This window comes from Scaptodrosophila lebanonensis, unplaced genomic scaffold, assembly GCF_003285725.1.
Source record: "Scaptodrosophila lebanonensis strain 11010-0011.00,11010-0021.00 unplaced genomic scaffold, SlebRS2 tig00000043-arrow-pilon, whole genome shotgun sequence".
Taxonomy (NCBI): domain Eukaryota; kingdom Metazoa; phylum Arthropoda; class Insecta; order Diptera; family Drosophilidae; genus Scaptodrosophila; species Scaptodrosophila lebanonensis.
The window spans coordinates 14,172,131-14,184,652 of NW_022060545.1; the positions used below are offsets into that span (position 1 = coordinate 14,172,131).

At 40.9% G+C, this 12,522-nt stretch overlaps 1 protein-coding gene across 1 annotated transcript in view; it reads left to right on the forward strand.

The window, feature by feature from the left end:
- Positions 1 to 12,522, forward strand: part of LOC115622553 (putative GATA zinc finger domain-containing protein 25) — a 30,544-nt gene continuing 18,022 nt past the window's right edge. Inside the window, exon 1 of the mRNA XM_030516521.1 lies at positions 1 to 36. Coding sequence (XP_030372381.1) covers positions 19 to 36 — 18 coding nt within the window. The 5' untranslated portion in view covers positions 1 to 18. The remainder of the gene's footprint in view (positions 37 to 12,522) is intronic.

The following is a 12,522-nucleotide window of genomic DNA, read 5'->3' on the forward strand; positions in this document are numbered from 1 at the left end:
CACCGCATATCACTGCAAATGCTGTCAGCGCTTTGGGTAAGTCGAGCACCTCCTATCCACTATATACTACATATGTACATGTGCACTATATTTTTGATGTCCCAAATCCGAGAATATTGTGCAGTCAACATTTTGTGAGTCCATGCAACAGATTTAATCATGAAAGATACATACTCTCCATAAATCAATTTTTCCACATGCAACCGATTTTTGCGAACCATTTATTAGTAATCAATCAATTGAATAATTTTAATTAAATTAATTTAATTTCGATTTGCTGAAAAACTTTCTTTAATTGGATATATCATTTAGGAGTTATTCAATTTATTTCAGAGCAACAACAGCTTTCGAATAATAGTACAAGTAATTGATAGGACATTTTTGATAGGCCAAATTCATATTTCTGCTCTTATATAATATATATTATAAAGATATTACTCTTAAGAATAACCCACAAATGGATGGAATGATGAATGAAGAGAAATATCAACATAACTGGGAGACCCTTAAAATATTATTAGATTAAATGTTTAAAAGCCATTTATTTACACCTCTTTGTTGGTGTGTATCGGGACTTTTCCAATTCGGTCAAATTATTATCTGTTAATTATTATCTGTTATTATCTTTGGTCGAATTAAGGGTATCCAAATGTAGGCCACTTACAAACTAAAAGCTTTACCCAATATCAAAAGCTCTACATTCAACTAGTTACACAATTCCGCGCTTCCCCATTCCATGTCCTTTTGTCTTTCTCCCCCTCTCCCTCTCTCTCTCTCTCTCTCTTTCTCTCTCCATGTCCGTCTGTGGTCAAGTCCCTTTTCCTTTTGTTAGCTTTTAATTATGAGCATAATTCGTGCAATTCGCGCACTTTTCGCAATTTATGCAGCGTCGCCGAAAAATGCAATTCGTTAACTCTTCTACAATAGCGGATACACACACACACACACACAAACATACACACTTACATACTAGAAAACGATGTATAGTTTTTCTTACTCCTTGCATTCAACACCATTGCAGGCTCTGGCGGTTTTGCTACTGGTTCTGCTATCCTTGTTTATTTGTGGTAGCGAATTTTTGAATTGTTTGTCAACTACTCGTGAACTCAACCACATTACGCCTACGCCGAACTTTACCGCAGATCCTATAGGGGTGCGTAGGTAGGTGGCTGGGTGGGTAGTTGGGTAAACTCACGAGCACAAACACAAGCGATGATGCTTCAAATAAACGACACTTCATGCATTATACAAACTACGAGTATGCAATGCGAACTCACCCGATACGCCCTGCCCCCAAAACTAAACTCAGTCGGCGGCTGCAGTTGAAATTACAACATTTGAATGCGAGGTGGCGCCTGCGATGCGATGTGATGGCGCACCTGCCGCAAAGTGCACGGGGTTAACACTATAATCAAGCACACATTCTCGAATGCACACATACCACACACCCTTTGACACACACACACACACATTTACTATACATACATATACACATTCACAGACGCTGTGACACGTATACAGCAAACATGCGAACTGTAGACGGCGGGCAAAGTCAACGTGACATTTTCGACCCAAATGGGCAAATCCACAGAGCGTTCCGAAACTGCTTTCATATGCATGCTTACTGCCATACGCCACCATCCATCCAGCCACCTCTTCCCACCCCCACTGTCTGTCTTCTCTCTATGACTTGATCGTCTGGAGGGGTGGGGGTTAAGGGACACACATATTCGACTTCATTCAAAGCAAATTAACAGCCGACACAAAAGTTTGCATTCAATTAAATTTTGACTCTCGCACTCGAATTCCAAAATTAGTGTGCGCTGAAAAATTACAGTTCGTTGTGGGGGTGTGGGAGCGACTTGTATTTTGCAGGCTGGCCTTCTAAATGCGCCAGTAAGCATTAATACCGACAATAGCCAAGGAGAACGTTTTTTAACCCACTAGGTTACGAGGACTTTAAAACGAAAATTAATTAATTACCGTTTATCGAAGCTCGAAATAGCTACACCTTGTTCTATATACAAGTATATTATTCTTCAGTGATTCAGATTTCTGCAATTATTATTTTTAAATGATTATATTATGTATTTGTCTAAAAATGATTGACTAGGTGTTTTCCAGTAATAACATCACTCACCACCATTCAGCATTCAATTAATTGTACACAATCAATCCTTCTAATATATTTACGAGTTTAGTTTGGATGTACGTGGATATACAGACCAACTTTCCCTAAGGCGTTTGAGAATCAATTACCTTTTTAATCGACAACATGAAAAGAACCTTATTTCGAAATAGAGAGACTGATTTAGAAATTCAATTTTAATTTCCGGTATCTAAACCGTGCAAAGTCAAATGTGGAAAATATGGAGGCTTATATCTTTTTACGTGCTCACAACATTTCTCAAGGTTCTAACGAAATGAAGCAATACTGTATCCGTACGATCTTATTTTTCATTTGTTTTAAAGATCATTTCATCGATGGTATAAATAAATGAGTACATACAAAAAGCAACCCGTACTTAAATGATATGACATCTTTTGCGTGAGTGATCTGGCATACTTCATCTCTCGGTGGAAGGTTTCTAAGCGGCATCTTCAGAATTGGGGCAAGAAGTTAAGGGTTTTTAAATAAATGAAGTAACATCAAAAATATAAAAGGTTCTAAATAAATGGGCACCAAATTCAATTGAAGTACTCAATATTCCATACAAATTACTATTAAATACAAATTTGCTTCACGCCTTGGTTTTGGGGAAGAGAACAAATAACGGGTTAAAATAAATGTCTAGAGTGCCTGTCGGCAACTGTGGCGCAATGTGCTTATGGCTGCCCATTACCAGGAACATGCCAACGCCAACACAATGCCACCAGCACCAACAACAACAATAACAACACTAATGCCGCCGCCATCAGCTTCAACGCTGCCACACAGAAAGGTGATAGCACCACAGTGTCGCGGTTATGCCTGCGCCCACGTGTCTCTGCAAGACAATTACAAAGTTGCTCCTTTGATAGAAGCCGGGCCCTCTCGCCCTCCGCACGCCCCCTGGCCCATCACCATTGTTATCGGGTGGCAGTGTCTGCAATTTGTTGCATTGTTTGTCGCCCGCGTTCTATGCCCGCCACAGGCCGACGCCACCGCCGGTGAAGAGTTAAGCACTTGGAACTTTTCAAACTATTTTTGATTTGATTTTTGAAATTGGCGCTCCCTGTGGGCGCGCAGCGTAAGTTCGCGTGCACGCACACACGCCCCACTCCCTCTTCCCCCCGAACCCACTCTACCCAACCCTTTCCACCCAAAATCGAGCAGCTCCAGATGATTTATAGCGCACGTGTTGCATTCACTGGCGTGGGTAGCAGCGAGCCAAAGTCAAATCACAGTGAAAGGCATTAAAGTGATAGAGTCAGGCCGGTCTCTGTCGTGAGTGGCGTCGGCGAGTGAAATTTGCATTTGCGCGAGGCCACGAATTCGCCTACTCGACCATTCCTATAGCCATCATATTTAATGCCAAGCCAACGGCTGGGAGCGCACTTTTCCTTTCCTCGTGCTTTTGTCGGGACTTGCCATTCTTGGGTTTCTTTCCTTTCTTGTTTTTGTCTGCAGCCGAGGTATTATTAATATTTCATATTTGTCTTTGATAAGCACAAACGAAGCAGCAACGTGAGCGGCCGCTCCTCATTTGAATAAGCCAGTGAGTTGAAATTGAAATTGAGGCGACAGGCATTGCTTTAATGCCAGCTAGTTCAATCCAATTGTGAGCATAACTTTAATGTTTCCTTCTTTATTTCGTTTTCATTGTATAGAGATGGTTCGAGTTTAATGCATTTTCCTGAACTCAAACTGACAATTTGCCATCTGGGATAGCAGCACACCATTGAAATGTATTTAAAAGTCTCCAAGCATTTCCATGTTTTAACCTCTGCCACAACAAGGCAACTTGTTTTGGTATACTTAGTTAGGTATAGTTCCATAAGAAATATGCCATAATCAATTACTGCATTCGATAGCAATAAAAGTACATTTTAAAACTTACATAAATTTCCTTTAAACAAAGCTGGTGTGTGTAGCTGTAAGTGAACTCAAACACATGAAGAGAATTCGACTCGAGTTTTATGGTAACAGCCCCAAGTGCCGATTGCTCACTGCCGGGTATTTGTTTACTGGTTGCATGTTTTTCATTTTCATTTCATGTCCAATATCTTCATAGCACAAGCTTTAAGGCAATGGTGCATATTAAATATTGAATTTAATTCTTCTGATTTTAAAAAGGCATTTAAAACTGCCTAAAGTTTACGTAGTTTGTATTTATTTTGGTGGTGCGCTACGGAAGTTCTGCGACTGTCGTTCCTAGGACACAGCTTCGGATTATTGTACTGATAAATACCTATATGCATATGGATTTTTTAAAAATATGGTATGCGAAGATATTGTGAACAGATGGATGGGCAGCCACACCTGTCTCGTCATGAAATTGGCTTTTCACTTTGTAGCATACTTAGCTCGTCCCCTTTAGGATGCAGGGTATAACAATTGGTGGCAACACAAAATACCGAAGCTAATTGATTAGTCAGTTAATTGAAGTGTGCAATATTTAACACTACACTAGTGCAGTGTTAATGCCGTCGTCCTATCTGTAATTATAGCTTAACGCATTTAAATAATTCTGCTTCTCCAACCTCCATTTTTGTTGACAGTACTTTTGTGCTCGTATATAGCTGGATAAAGAGTTTATAACAAAAAAGAAGAGTAAACAAAATGAAACGATTTTAAATATAAGCTGCAAAATGTATTATTTAAATGCCAACAGCAGTCGCAGCTGCTGTCAGGATCAGGACCTGCGACGTGTCCTGGCATTGCCATTGGCTGGCACGGCGCTGACAGCCGCAACAATGTACATTTTTATGCTCATTTCTTGGTCGCTCTCATAACGCGAGTTATGAGCCTCGTGTCTTCATGTACTTTGCATATTTACACTAATAGAAAATGTAGCTGCAATTGAAAAAGAGAAAAACCAACAGAAAATACATAAACGCATGCACAACTGTATGGCAACTTTGCTGCCATTTACGGCTGCCACGTTGTTGATGTTGTTGGTGTTGTGGTAGCTGTGCTGTGCTGTTTTATGTGTTGCAATAAAAACTGTCGCAAGGCGCAGGCCAAGGGGCAGCATTTACGACTGCGCTGCCGCTTGCCTTCACTGCTGCTGCGCCTGTTTTATTGTTGGAGCTGCTGGCAATTCTGCTGGGCTAGTTGTCCAATTGCTGCGACAACATTTGCATATATGTGTCTTTAAGTCTGTCTGGACATGTGTGTGTGTGTGTGTGTGTGTGTGTGTATGGCTGCCATCCTTCAAACTTAATATATCCTGTTTCCTGATTTTCATGACGTACTTTGGATTGACCGTAAGCAGAATGGCTGAAGCTTTTGCGTAGTAGCCGCCATTTCTAGGTTTTCCATTTTTCCATTCTGGCTTGTCTCTATGCACACTCCCCCTCCACATAGCTCCCCCTTCTATCTTGCGTCCTTGCCACACTTTTATGCTTATGCCACACCATAGCATACCATTTTCTGCATTTAAGTGCAATTCTATGCAAGAATGTGCCGACATGCATATTTGTGTTCAAGTAATCCCTTGTTGTTGTAGTTGTTGTTGTTGCTGCTGCTGCTGCTGCTGATGTGCCTGTTGTCTGTGGCTTTATACTGTAGATCGCTTGCCTTCCTGCCACAAGCTAATGCATACAAATGTATGTGTACAACAACTACAACAGCGAAATGAATGAGTGCATCCATGTATTTGCGTATTTATTAAACATTCATTCATACAAAAATGACACTTTCCATTGCCTGAAAAATGCATGAAAATTCGTGTGTACTCGTCTGTAGCTGTTGCTGCCACTCGACACGCTCACATGACGGCACGAACTCGCAATATTTAAATTGATATATCAATAATATTTATACAAGTATACTATAAGTATAATCATTATAATTGTCAGTAGTATTCGACAACAACAACGAAGCGCTTTCCCCATTTTTGCCTTTCCCATAAACATAAAACTGCACTTAGGTCAAATGTAAAAAGGGAAAAAAGAAACGGTATACGTTAGTCAAGAGCTGCAGATGAATGTATAATAATATGTGAATGCGTGTGAGTGCACGCGTATGCGCATTTTTCAAAATGGCTGACGTGCCTGCAAATGGCGGCTGCAATTTATGAAAAGCATATGCAATTTTATGTTGCAATTAGACGTTGACTCGAGCCGTCCCTTTCAAGGCAGCAGCCTGTGCAAAAACAACGACAACGTCAACTTGAGAGCTCTTGCGATATGCTAAATGCAAGCCCAAGCAAAGGTTGAGCACCCAATTACATAAATTGTAAAGTGGTTTCCAAAATGGAACTTAAGATGGTTACTTGAGCCCCCAAGTGTAGATAAAAACGTAACAATATCTGCTCCTTTGTACTTAATTCACACACATTCTCCCCGCTCATTATTGCTTTTGTAGGCTCCTGGATAAATAGTCATTGTCAATCAAATCGTATTCTACGTATAAATAACTGTCTGCGGTCTTCTTAAGTTAATCTTAATAGACACTAACAAGCTTTTTATGGTAGTCTTTGAATAATTCTGAAAAACGAAGCTGTAATCACAGTATTTTGGACCGACCGACCGCTTCAATATTCGTGTAAAACCAAAGGGAGTTCATTGTTGAATGGTTATGCCTCGTGTTTCATAGTTACCATTGACAAATTGCTGACAATCTTGTCCAATCAGTTTATGCGGGCTAGAAATACTTTAAATTTTGTGTGCAAACCAAGCGGCAAACACTCAAGCCCGAGCCCAGCCAAACCTCTAGCTCCCTCCCCATGCCCACACAAGTCCAAGAAAGCCACAAAAGTGCCGGTGGAACTAAAAGTGCTCCTGTCGCTGCTTCAATAGCTGTAACTGAGACTGTCCCAACAGATGAAGATGTAAATAGACAAGACGAATGCACTGCAATCGAAAGCGGTTGATGGCAGCAGGCGTATAGACGGTGCTAAAAAATCAAATGTCACTGTTGATTTCTCTCAGTGCTTGTCAGAGGCAAAGACAGGAGTTGCCAACTGAAAGTAAATCTATCAATGCAGTAGACAGCAGATGCCTCGAGGCGGCCACTTCGAAGGTTTGAAAAAGACATATTCGGCATAATAATAAAAGTGCATGCTGGTGCATGGGAGGTGGCACGATGCCGATGCCGATACCGATGGCGATGGCGATGGCTGGGGGTGGAATGTGGGAGGATTGAGCCAATGGCTGTGGCTACTGCAATTTTCTGATTGCCACAACATTTTTTATATGCTTCGCTGTTGCTGTTTTTTCCATGCCAAAGTTGTTGTTTCTTTTCCATTTTATTGTGCACATGCATACAAATACCAATGAAGTAAGGACGAGTACATGTGCTTGCTTTTTAAACAAAATGAAATTTGCCACATCTCTTGAGAATTGTACGACAAAGGAAGCAGCGAAAGCTGCAGTAGAACCAGAAGCAGCAAATCAAAACCGCAACTTTTCCAGCATGTTGTAGAACTCGAATGTGGATATTTTCGATGGGCAGCAGCAACTTTGCAACAACATAATGCCAGGCACTTATGTATATAGCCAGTAAGAGACAGCGATAGGAGGGTTGTGGAGCCGATGGCGAAGGAAGTGCGGAGGGGAGGGCAAGCATGTAATGAAACGTAGCGAAACAAATCAAAGCATGCGGCACGTGAGTGGCTGGACATGGACATGGACATGGACATGTTCATCTCGATGTGGTCGACAGGTCTGACCTGAGACACACGGAGGCATGTCAACCCATCCCTCTTCTCTCTGCTTTCTATTTTTGCCAACTGGTAATATATTGTTTTCATTGTTGTTGCTATTTTTGTGTTTCAAATTATAAAACACATTGGATGGCACTCTCCGAAGTCTATGAAGCCTTCTTGCCTACATCAGCCGTGCTCGACCACGCCTTGAACTTTTCCTGCGGTTTATTTGGTCTTCGATGACTGCTTCTTTTGATTGAAGCTTTTGGACTGCACGTGTTGGGGTTTGCTTCTTCGTGTGCTGCTCTTTCTAGAGACAGCAGCGAAGAGTGAAAGAATATGACCAAAGTGAAATCCAATTAGTCGACCATTCAGACTGTTTTCCCAGCTTATGCAATATTGTCGTTTAAATACGTACTTAACAATTATTCTTGTAAAGTTCGTAAAATATGCTTCATTTTACTGAATGTTTATTATATTCCCTTCCCTTCAAATATATTTCTACTTTAATGTGTCATCTACGCATTGCCAAGAACATAAAAAAATCCAAAAATTACAGCATCAAATATTGTTGAATGGTTTCAAGAATTTGTAAAATGATTCAGCAAATAAATAAACCTAAGGAAAAAACTGGCCTCAATTGTTTTTGAAGTTTGAAAAATTAACCGATATTTGAAGATTGTATAAAAACACTCAAAATTTGTTATTAGCAAATAGTTCTAAATTAGATGTCATAATTTGCAGCAAAATACATTTTGGCTTCCTGGCATTGTGGCATGACAATATTGTTTATTTTGGGAGTATGGGCTGTCATATAGTCTGGCACTGGCTGGTCAACTCAGTTAGTCAGTTGTAGTCAATCTGATAGAACGGTGAATGTGTTTAGCAGAGTGTCACTCAATCAGTCAGCTTGTCAGTCAGTCAAGAGCTCACAGCACGCTATTTGGCGCACATTTTTAGTTGGCGCTGCTTTTGTAGATGTTAGTTTTCCAAAAAAAATTGTACACTGCTTTTCATTGGCAACAGGCGCCTCTGCAAAGACCGACAAATATTTGATTTATTTATATATTTTTTGTATTTATTTGTCACTACTTTTATCGGCTTTGCGCGCCTGTGCCAGCCAGGAACCGTGCAGAAAAGGCAGCTGCAGCAGCGGTAGCAACTACAACAACAACAACAACCAATTTATTGCGTTTATGTCTCACAAAAAAAATGTATGTTGCATACAATGCGGCGCCGGCTGCTCGACTCATGGCTGTTGGCTGTCAATTTTTGTAACTGCCCGCGTCAAATGTTGAAAAATTTCCGTCGACGTGCTTCATGTTGCCATTGCAGTTGCAGTTGCAGCCGCCCCTACCGCCTCCCCCCTCTGCTGCATGTGAGTGGCATAGTGTTGAAAAATCAATTAACTACACTTTGAAACGTTACGTGAGCGACTGCCCCGATCCAACCCTTAGCGCATTGTCGACCGCAGGCAGCGCTCCCATTAAAAACTGTTGAATATTTTTGCAACTAATATTGAAATTCCGGTAGCGCGCAAGCGAATAAAATAAAATCTCGGCGGGCAGGAGGACAAGCAGGAAGGCAGGCAACGGCAGCTAAAGGTAAATATTTAGTAAATCGGCTCAGTCAACAGGGCCCCGCTCCCAAGCCCAGCGATACACCCACAACTGAAAGCTCGCCAGGCAGTCAGCCAAACAAAAAATCAGTTTTGACATGATTTCGTTTTTTGGTTTTTGTGCCGAGTAAAATAGCCATGACGCCGACAAGTGCACTTGACAGCACTCCGGCGAGTGCGGTGGTGGCGTCAGTAAATATTACCACGGCAGACACGCAACGCGCGAGCACCGCTGGGAGGGGAAGGGGGGTGGTGGGTGCCGATGGGTGCTGCTGCTGTTGTGCAAAATAAAAATGCGGAAAAAAGTGCGCGTTGCGTTTATAAAAATGCAACTAGTACGCTGCGTAAAAATCCACGAACCTTGGCGGCAGGAGCTGCTGCCACTGCTGCCACTGGTGTGTTGCCTTACTGCACTTCACTTGCCATACCGTTGAACAGACAGCACACTCGTAGAGAGGCACAGAATCACTCACTCACTCGGAAGTGTCGGCCCCCGCGTTAGGTTTTTTTACGTGCGAACGAGCGCAGAAGTTATGAAAACATGTCAGCCTGCTGAGAATGCAGAGCAAAGACAATATGCAATCTCAAATGCACTATAAGTTATATCAGAGTCACATGATAAACAAAAATCTACTGAGCATTTTCAAAGATTTCTTTTAGTGAAAAACAAAAACGAAAGACTGAAAACTTCAAAAATATAAAGCCACTATAAGTAGTTAAAAAAGTCACTATATGTTCTTTCTTTTATCAACTGAAATTTATTTAAATATGTATAAGTATTCTAGAAAAATACCAATTTCCCATATACAGTTTTTTCTATTCTAAACAGTTAAAAAATGCGCAGACTATATTTTCCAAAAAGCACTATGATTAATTCCTTTTTGAAAATTGCAGAAACACTATTGAACTTTATATAACTATCCCTATCTCGTTAGTAATGCACGCAGATGATGAAAAATGATTTTATTATGTGTATAGAAGTACAATACTTTACATATACTCTGATTATTTTCCAATTGGTTTTTATTGTGAACATTATCAGCAGTCAAAATAATTAAATGTAAGTGAGTGTTAATCTAAGTTCTAACTGGAATTAGAGCGATACAAATATTCTTCTACAATTATAATCAATATTTTAGAAAACGGATGGAAAGTGGTGAAGAGTATAATGATACCGGCTAGTGCGCTCGCCGCTTCTTTCGTTTCTTCCTTGTTTCTGGTCTTCACAATCGGAGAGCAATTTTTTTTATTGCCGCCTCGCTGTCCACGTTCGGCTCTTTAGCTATTTTTGTAGTGTTGTGTGTACAAGTCTCTACAGCAGCATTTTCACAACAAATGCCAACAACACAACCTTACCTGTGTATGAGTACAGCAACAACAAAAATAAAATATTTGCATTTCACCAGCATGTAACATTTGTTGTTGCTGTTGCTGTTGTTGTTGTTGTTGTTGTTGTTGTTGTTGTTGTTGTTGTCTGCCTGCCCAGTAGGAATTTTTCGCTAGCATTGCATTTCATTTCATTGGATTTTACACTGGACGCGAAAGTATTTGTCAGGATGTGGATGGAGCCGGACATGTGTAGGTGTTTAACAAACAATGTATACGCTGGACTGCACTGCAGCATTGCTGTTTAGTCGCGAGTGCGCCAACAACAGCAACAATGCCAAATACGTAGCGTAACGGCAACAGCAGCAGCAACAACAAAGGGGTGCATCACGTGCAGCAACAACAATTGTGACATTTACACACGGCAGCAGTGCAGAAATAGCGGTAACAAGAACAACAACAACAACAAGAACAACAACAGCATGAACATCGAGGACGCCCCGCAGCGAGCAAGTGGCAAGTGGCAAGTCGAGTGTCGAGTGTCATGTAGCCGAGCCTGAAATGTCAACAGTTTACTTTGCGCCCATTTAGCGCGGGATTAAATGGGTTTTTGTAACTGGTTGACCCCCACACCACCTGCAGTGCGACTCTTCCCCTCACACCAGATGCCTTGAGCACCGACTGCACCCATTTGAGCGGAAGAGAACATATGACGTAAATTAAAAAAGTTTGCTTTGTAGTCGCTGCTACCAACAAAGTTGCCTAAACGAAACTAAGCTTAAAAATAAAATAAAAACTACACCCGAAAACATAAAACATGCGCTTATCAAATTTGGTTGAGGCGATGGCGGTGCCACTTCAAACAGAAGAAAAAAAAACAACAACAACACACATGCACACTTGGCACAAAAGTAGAAGCGGAAAATGTTGATGAAGTGCGCCATGAAAGGCTTCCTGGCATAGCGCTTGAAGTTGCCGCATCCATTACAACAACGACAACAACAGCAACGGAACTCAATGCATTTGTGCGAGTTGAAAGGAAAAAGATCGTTTGCCAACTTCACCTTTACATTACGCATACGACCCCTGCGCCAAAGCACAGGGCAACAAAAACCTTTGGCATGCACTCAGCATGTCAAGCAGGCCAGACGATTGGGGATGGAGGGCATAAATAAAGCAACAAATACGCACAGACGATAAATATACAGAACGTGGCGGAAGCGGCAACAATCTGCAAATAAAAACAAAACGGTGTCCACTTGAAACACACGGCGATGGAGCTGACGAAATGCGAAACACAGTGACTCAGGCACAGGTCTCGAGTTTCCATTACGCACGTGATTCATATGCACACGTATTTATAAGGCGACATACATGTGTTGCGCGTATTTATGTGCACTTGCAGAAAATAATGCGACAGTGAAAACTTGAATACACATTTGGGAATAATGTCTCATTTGAAACGGACAAATCCTTTAATCAAATAATTCTCATAAGCGACTAAATAGCCGAAATAAATTTGAAACCGATATTCTTAAATGCAATTTAAGCTAATTAATTCATAGCCATAACTCCTAATCTCAATTTCAATCTTAGTCGTGCTAGTTACCATACACAAACATAACATATTACAATGTAAATAATTCAAAGCTTTCTTGAACAGCACTCTGTTAGATCTACTTAAAAAGTCGGAGTCAGGCTATTTTTCTTTTACGTCTTAACAACTACTATTGATTAAAGAATTGAACTGGATTAATTAATTACTATTTTATGAAAAAACTGTCG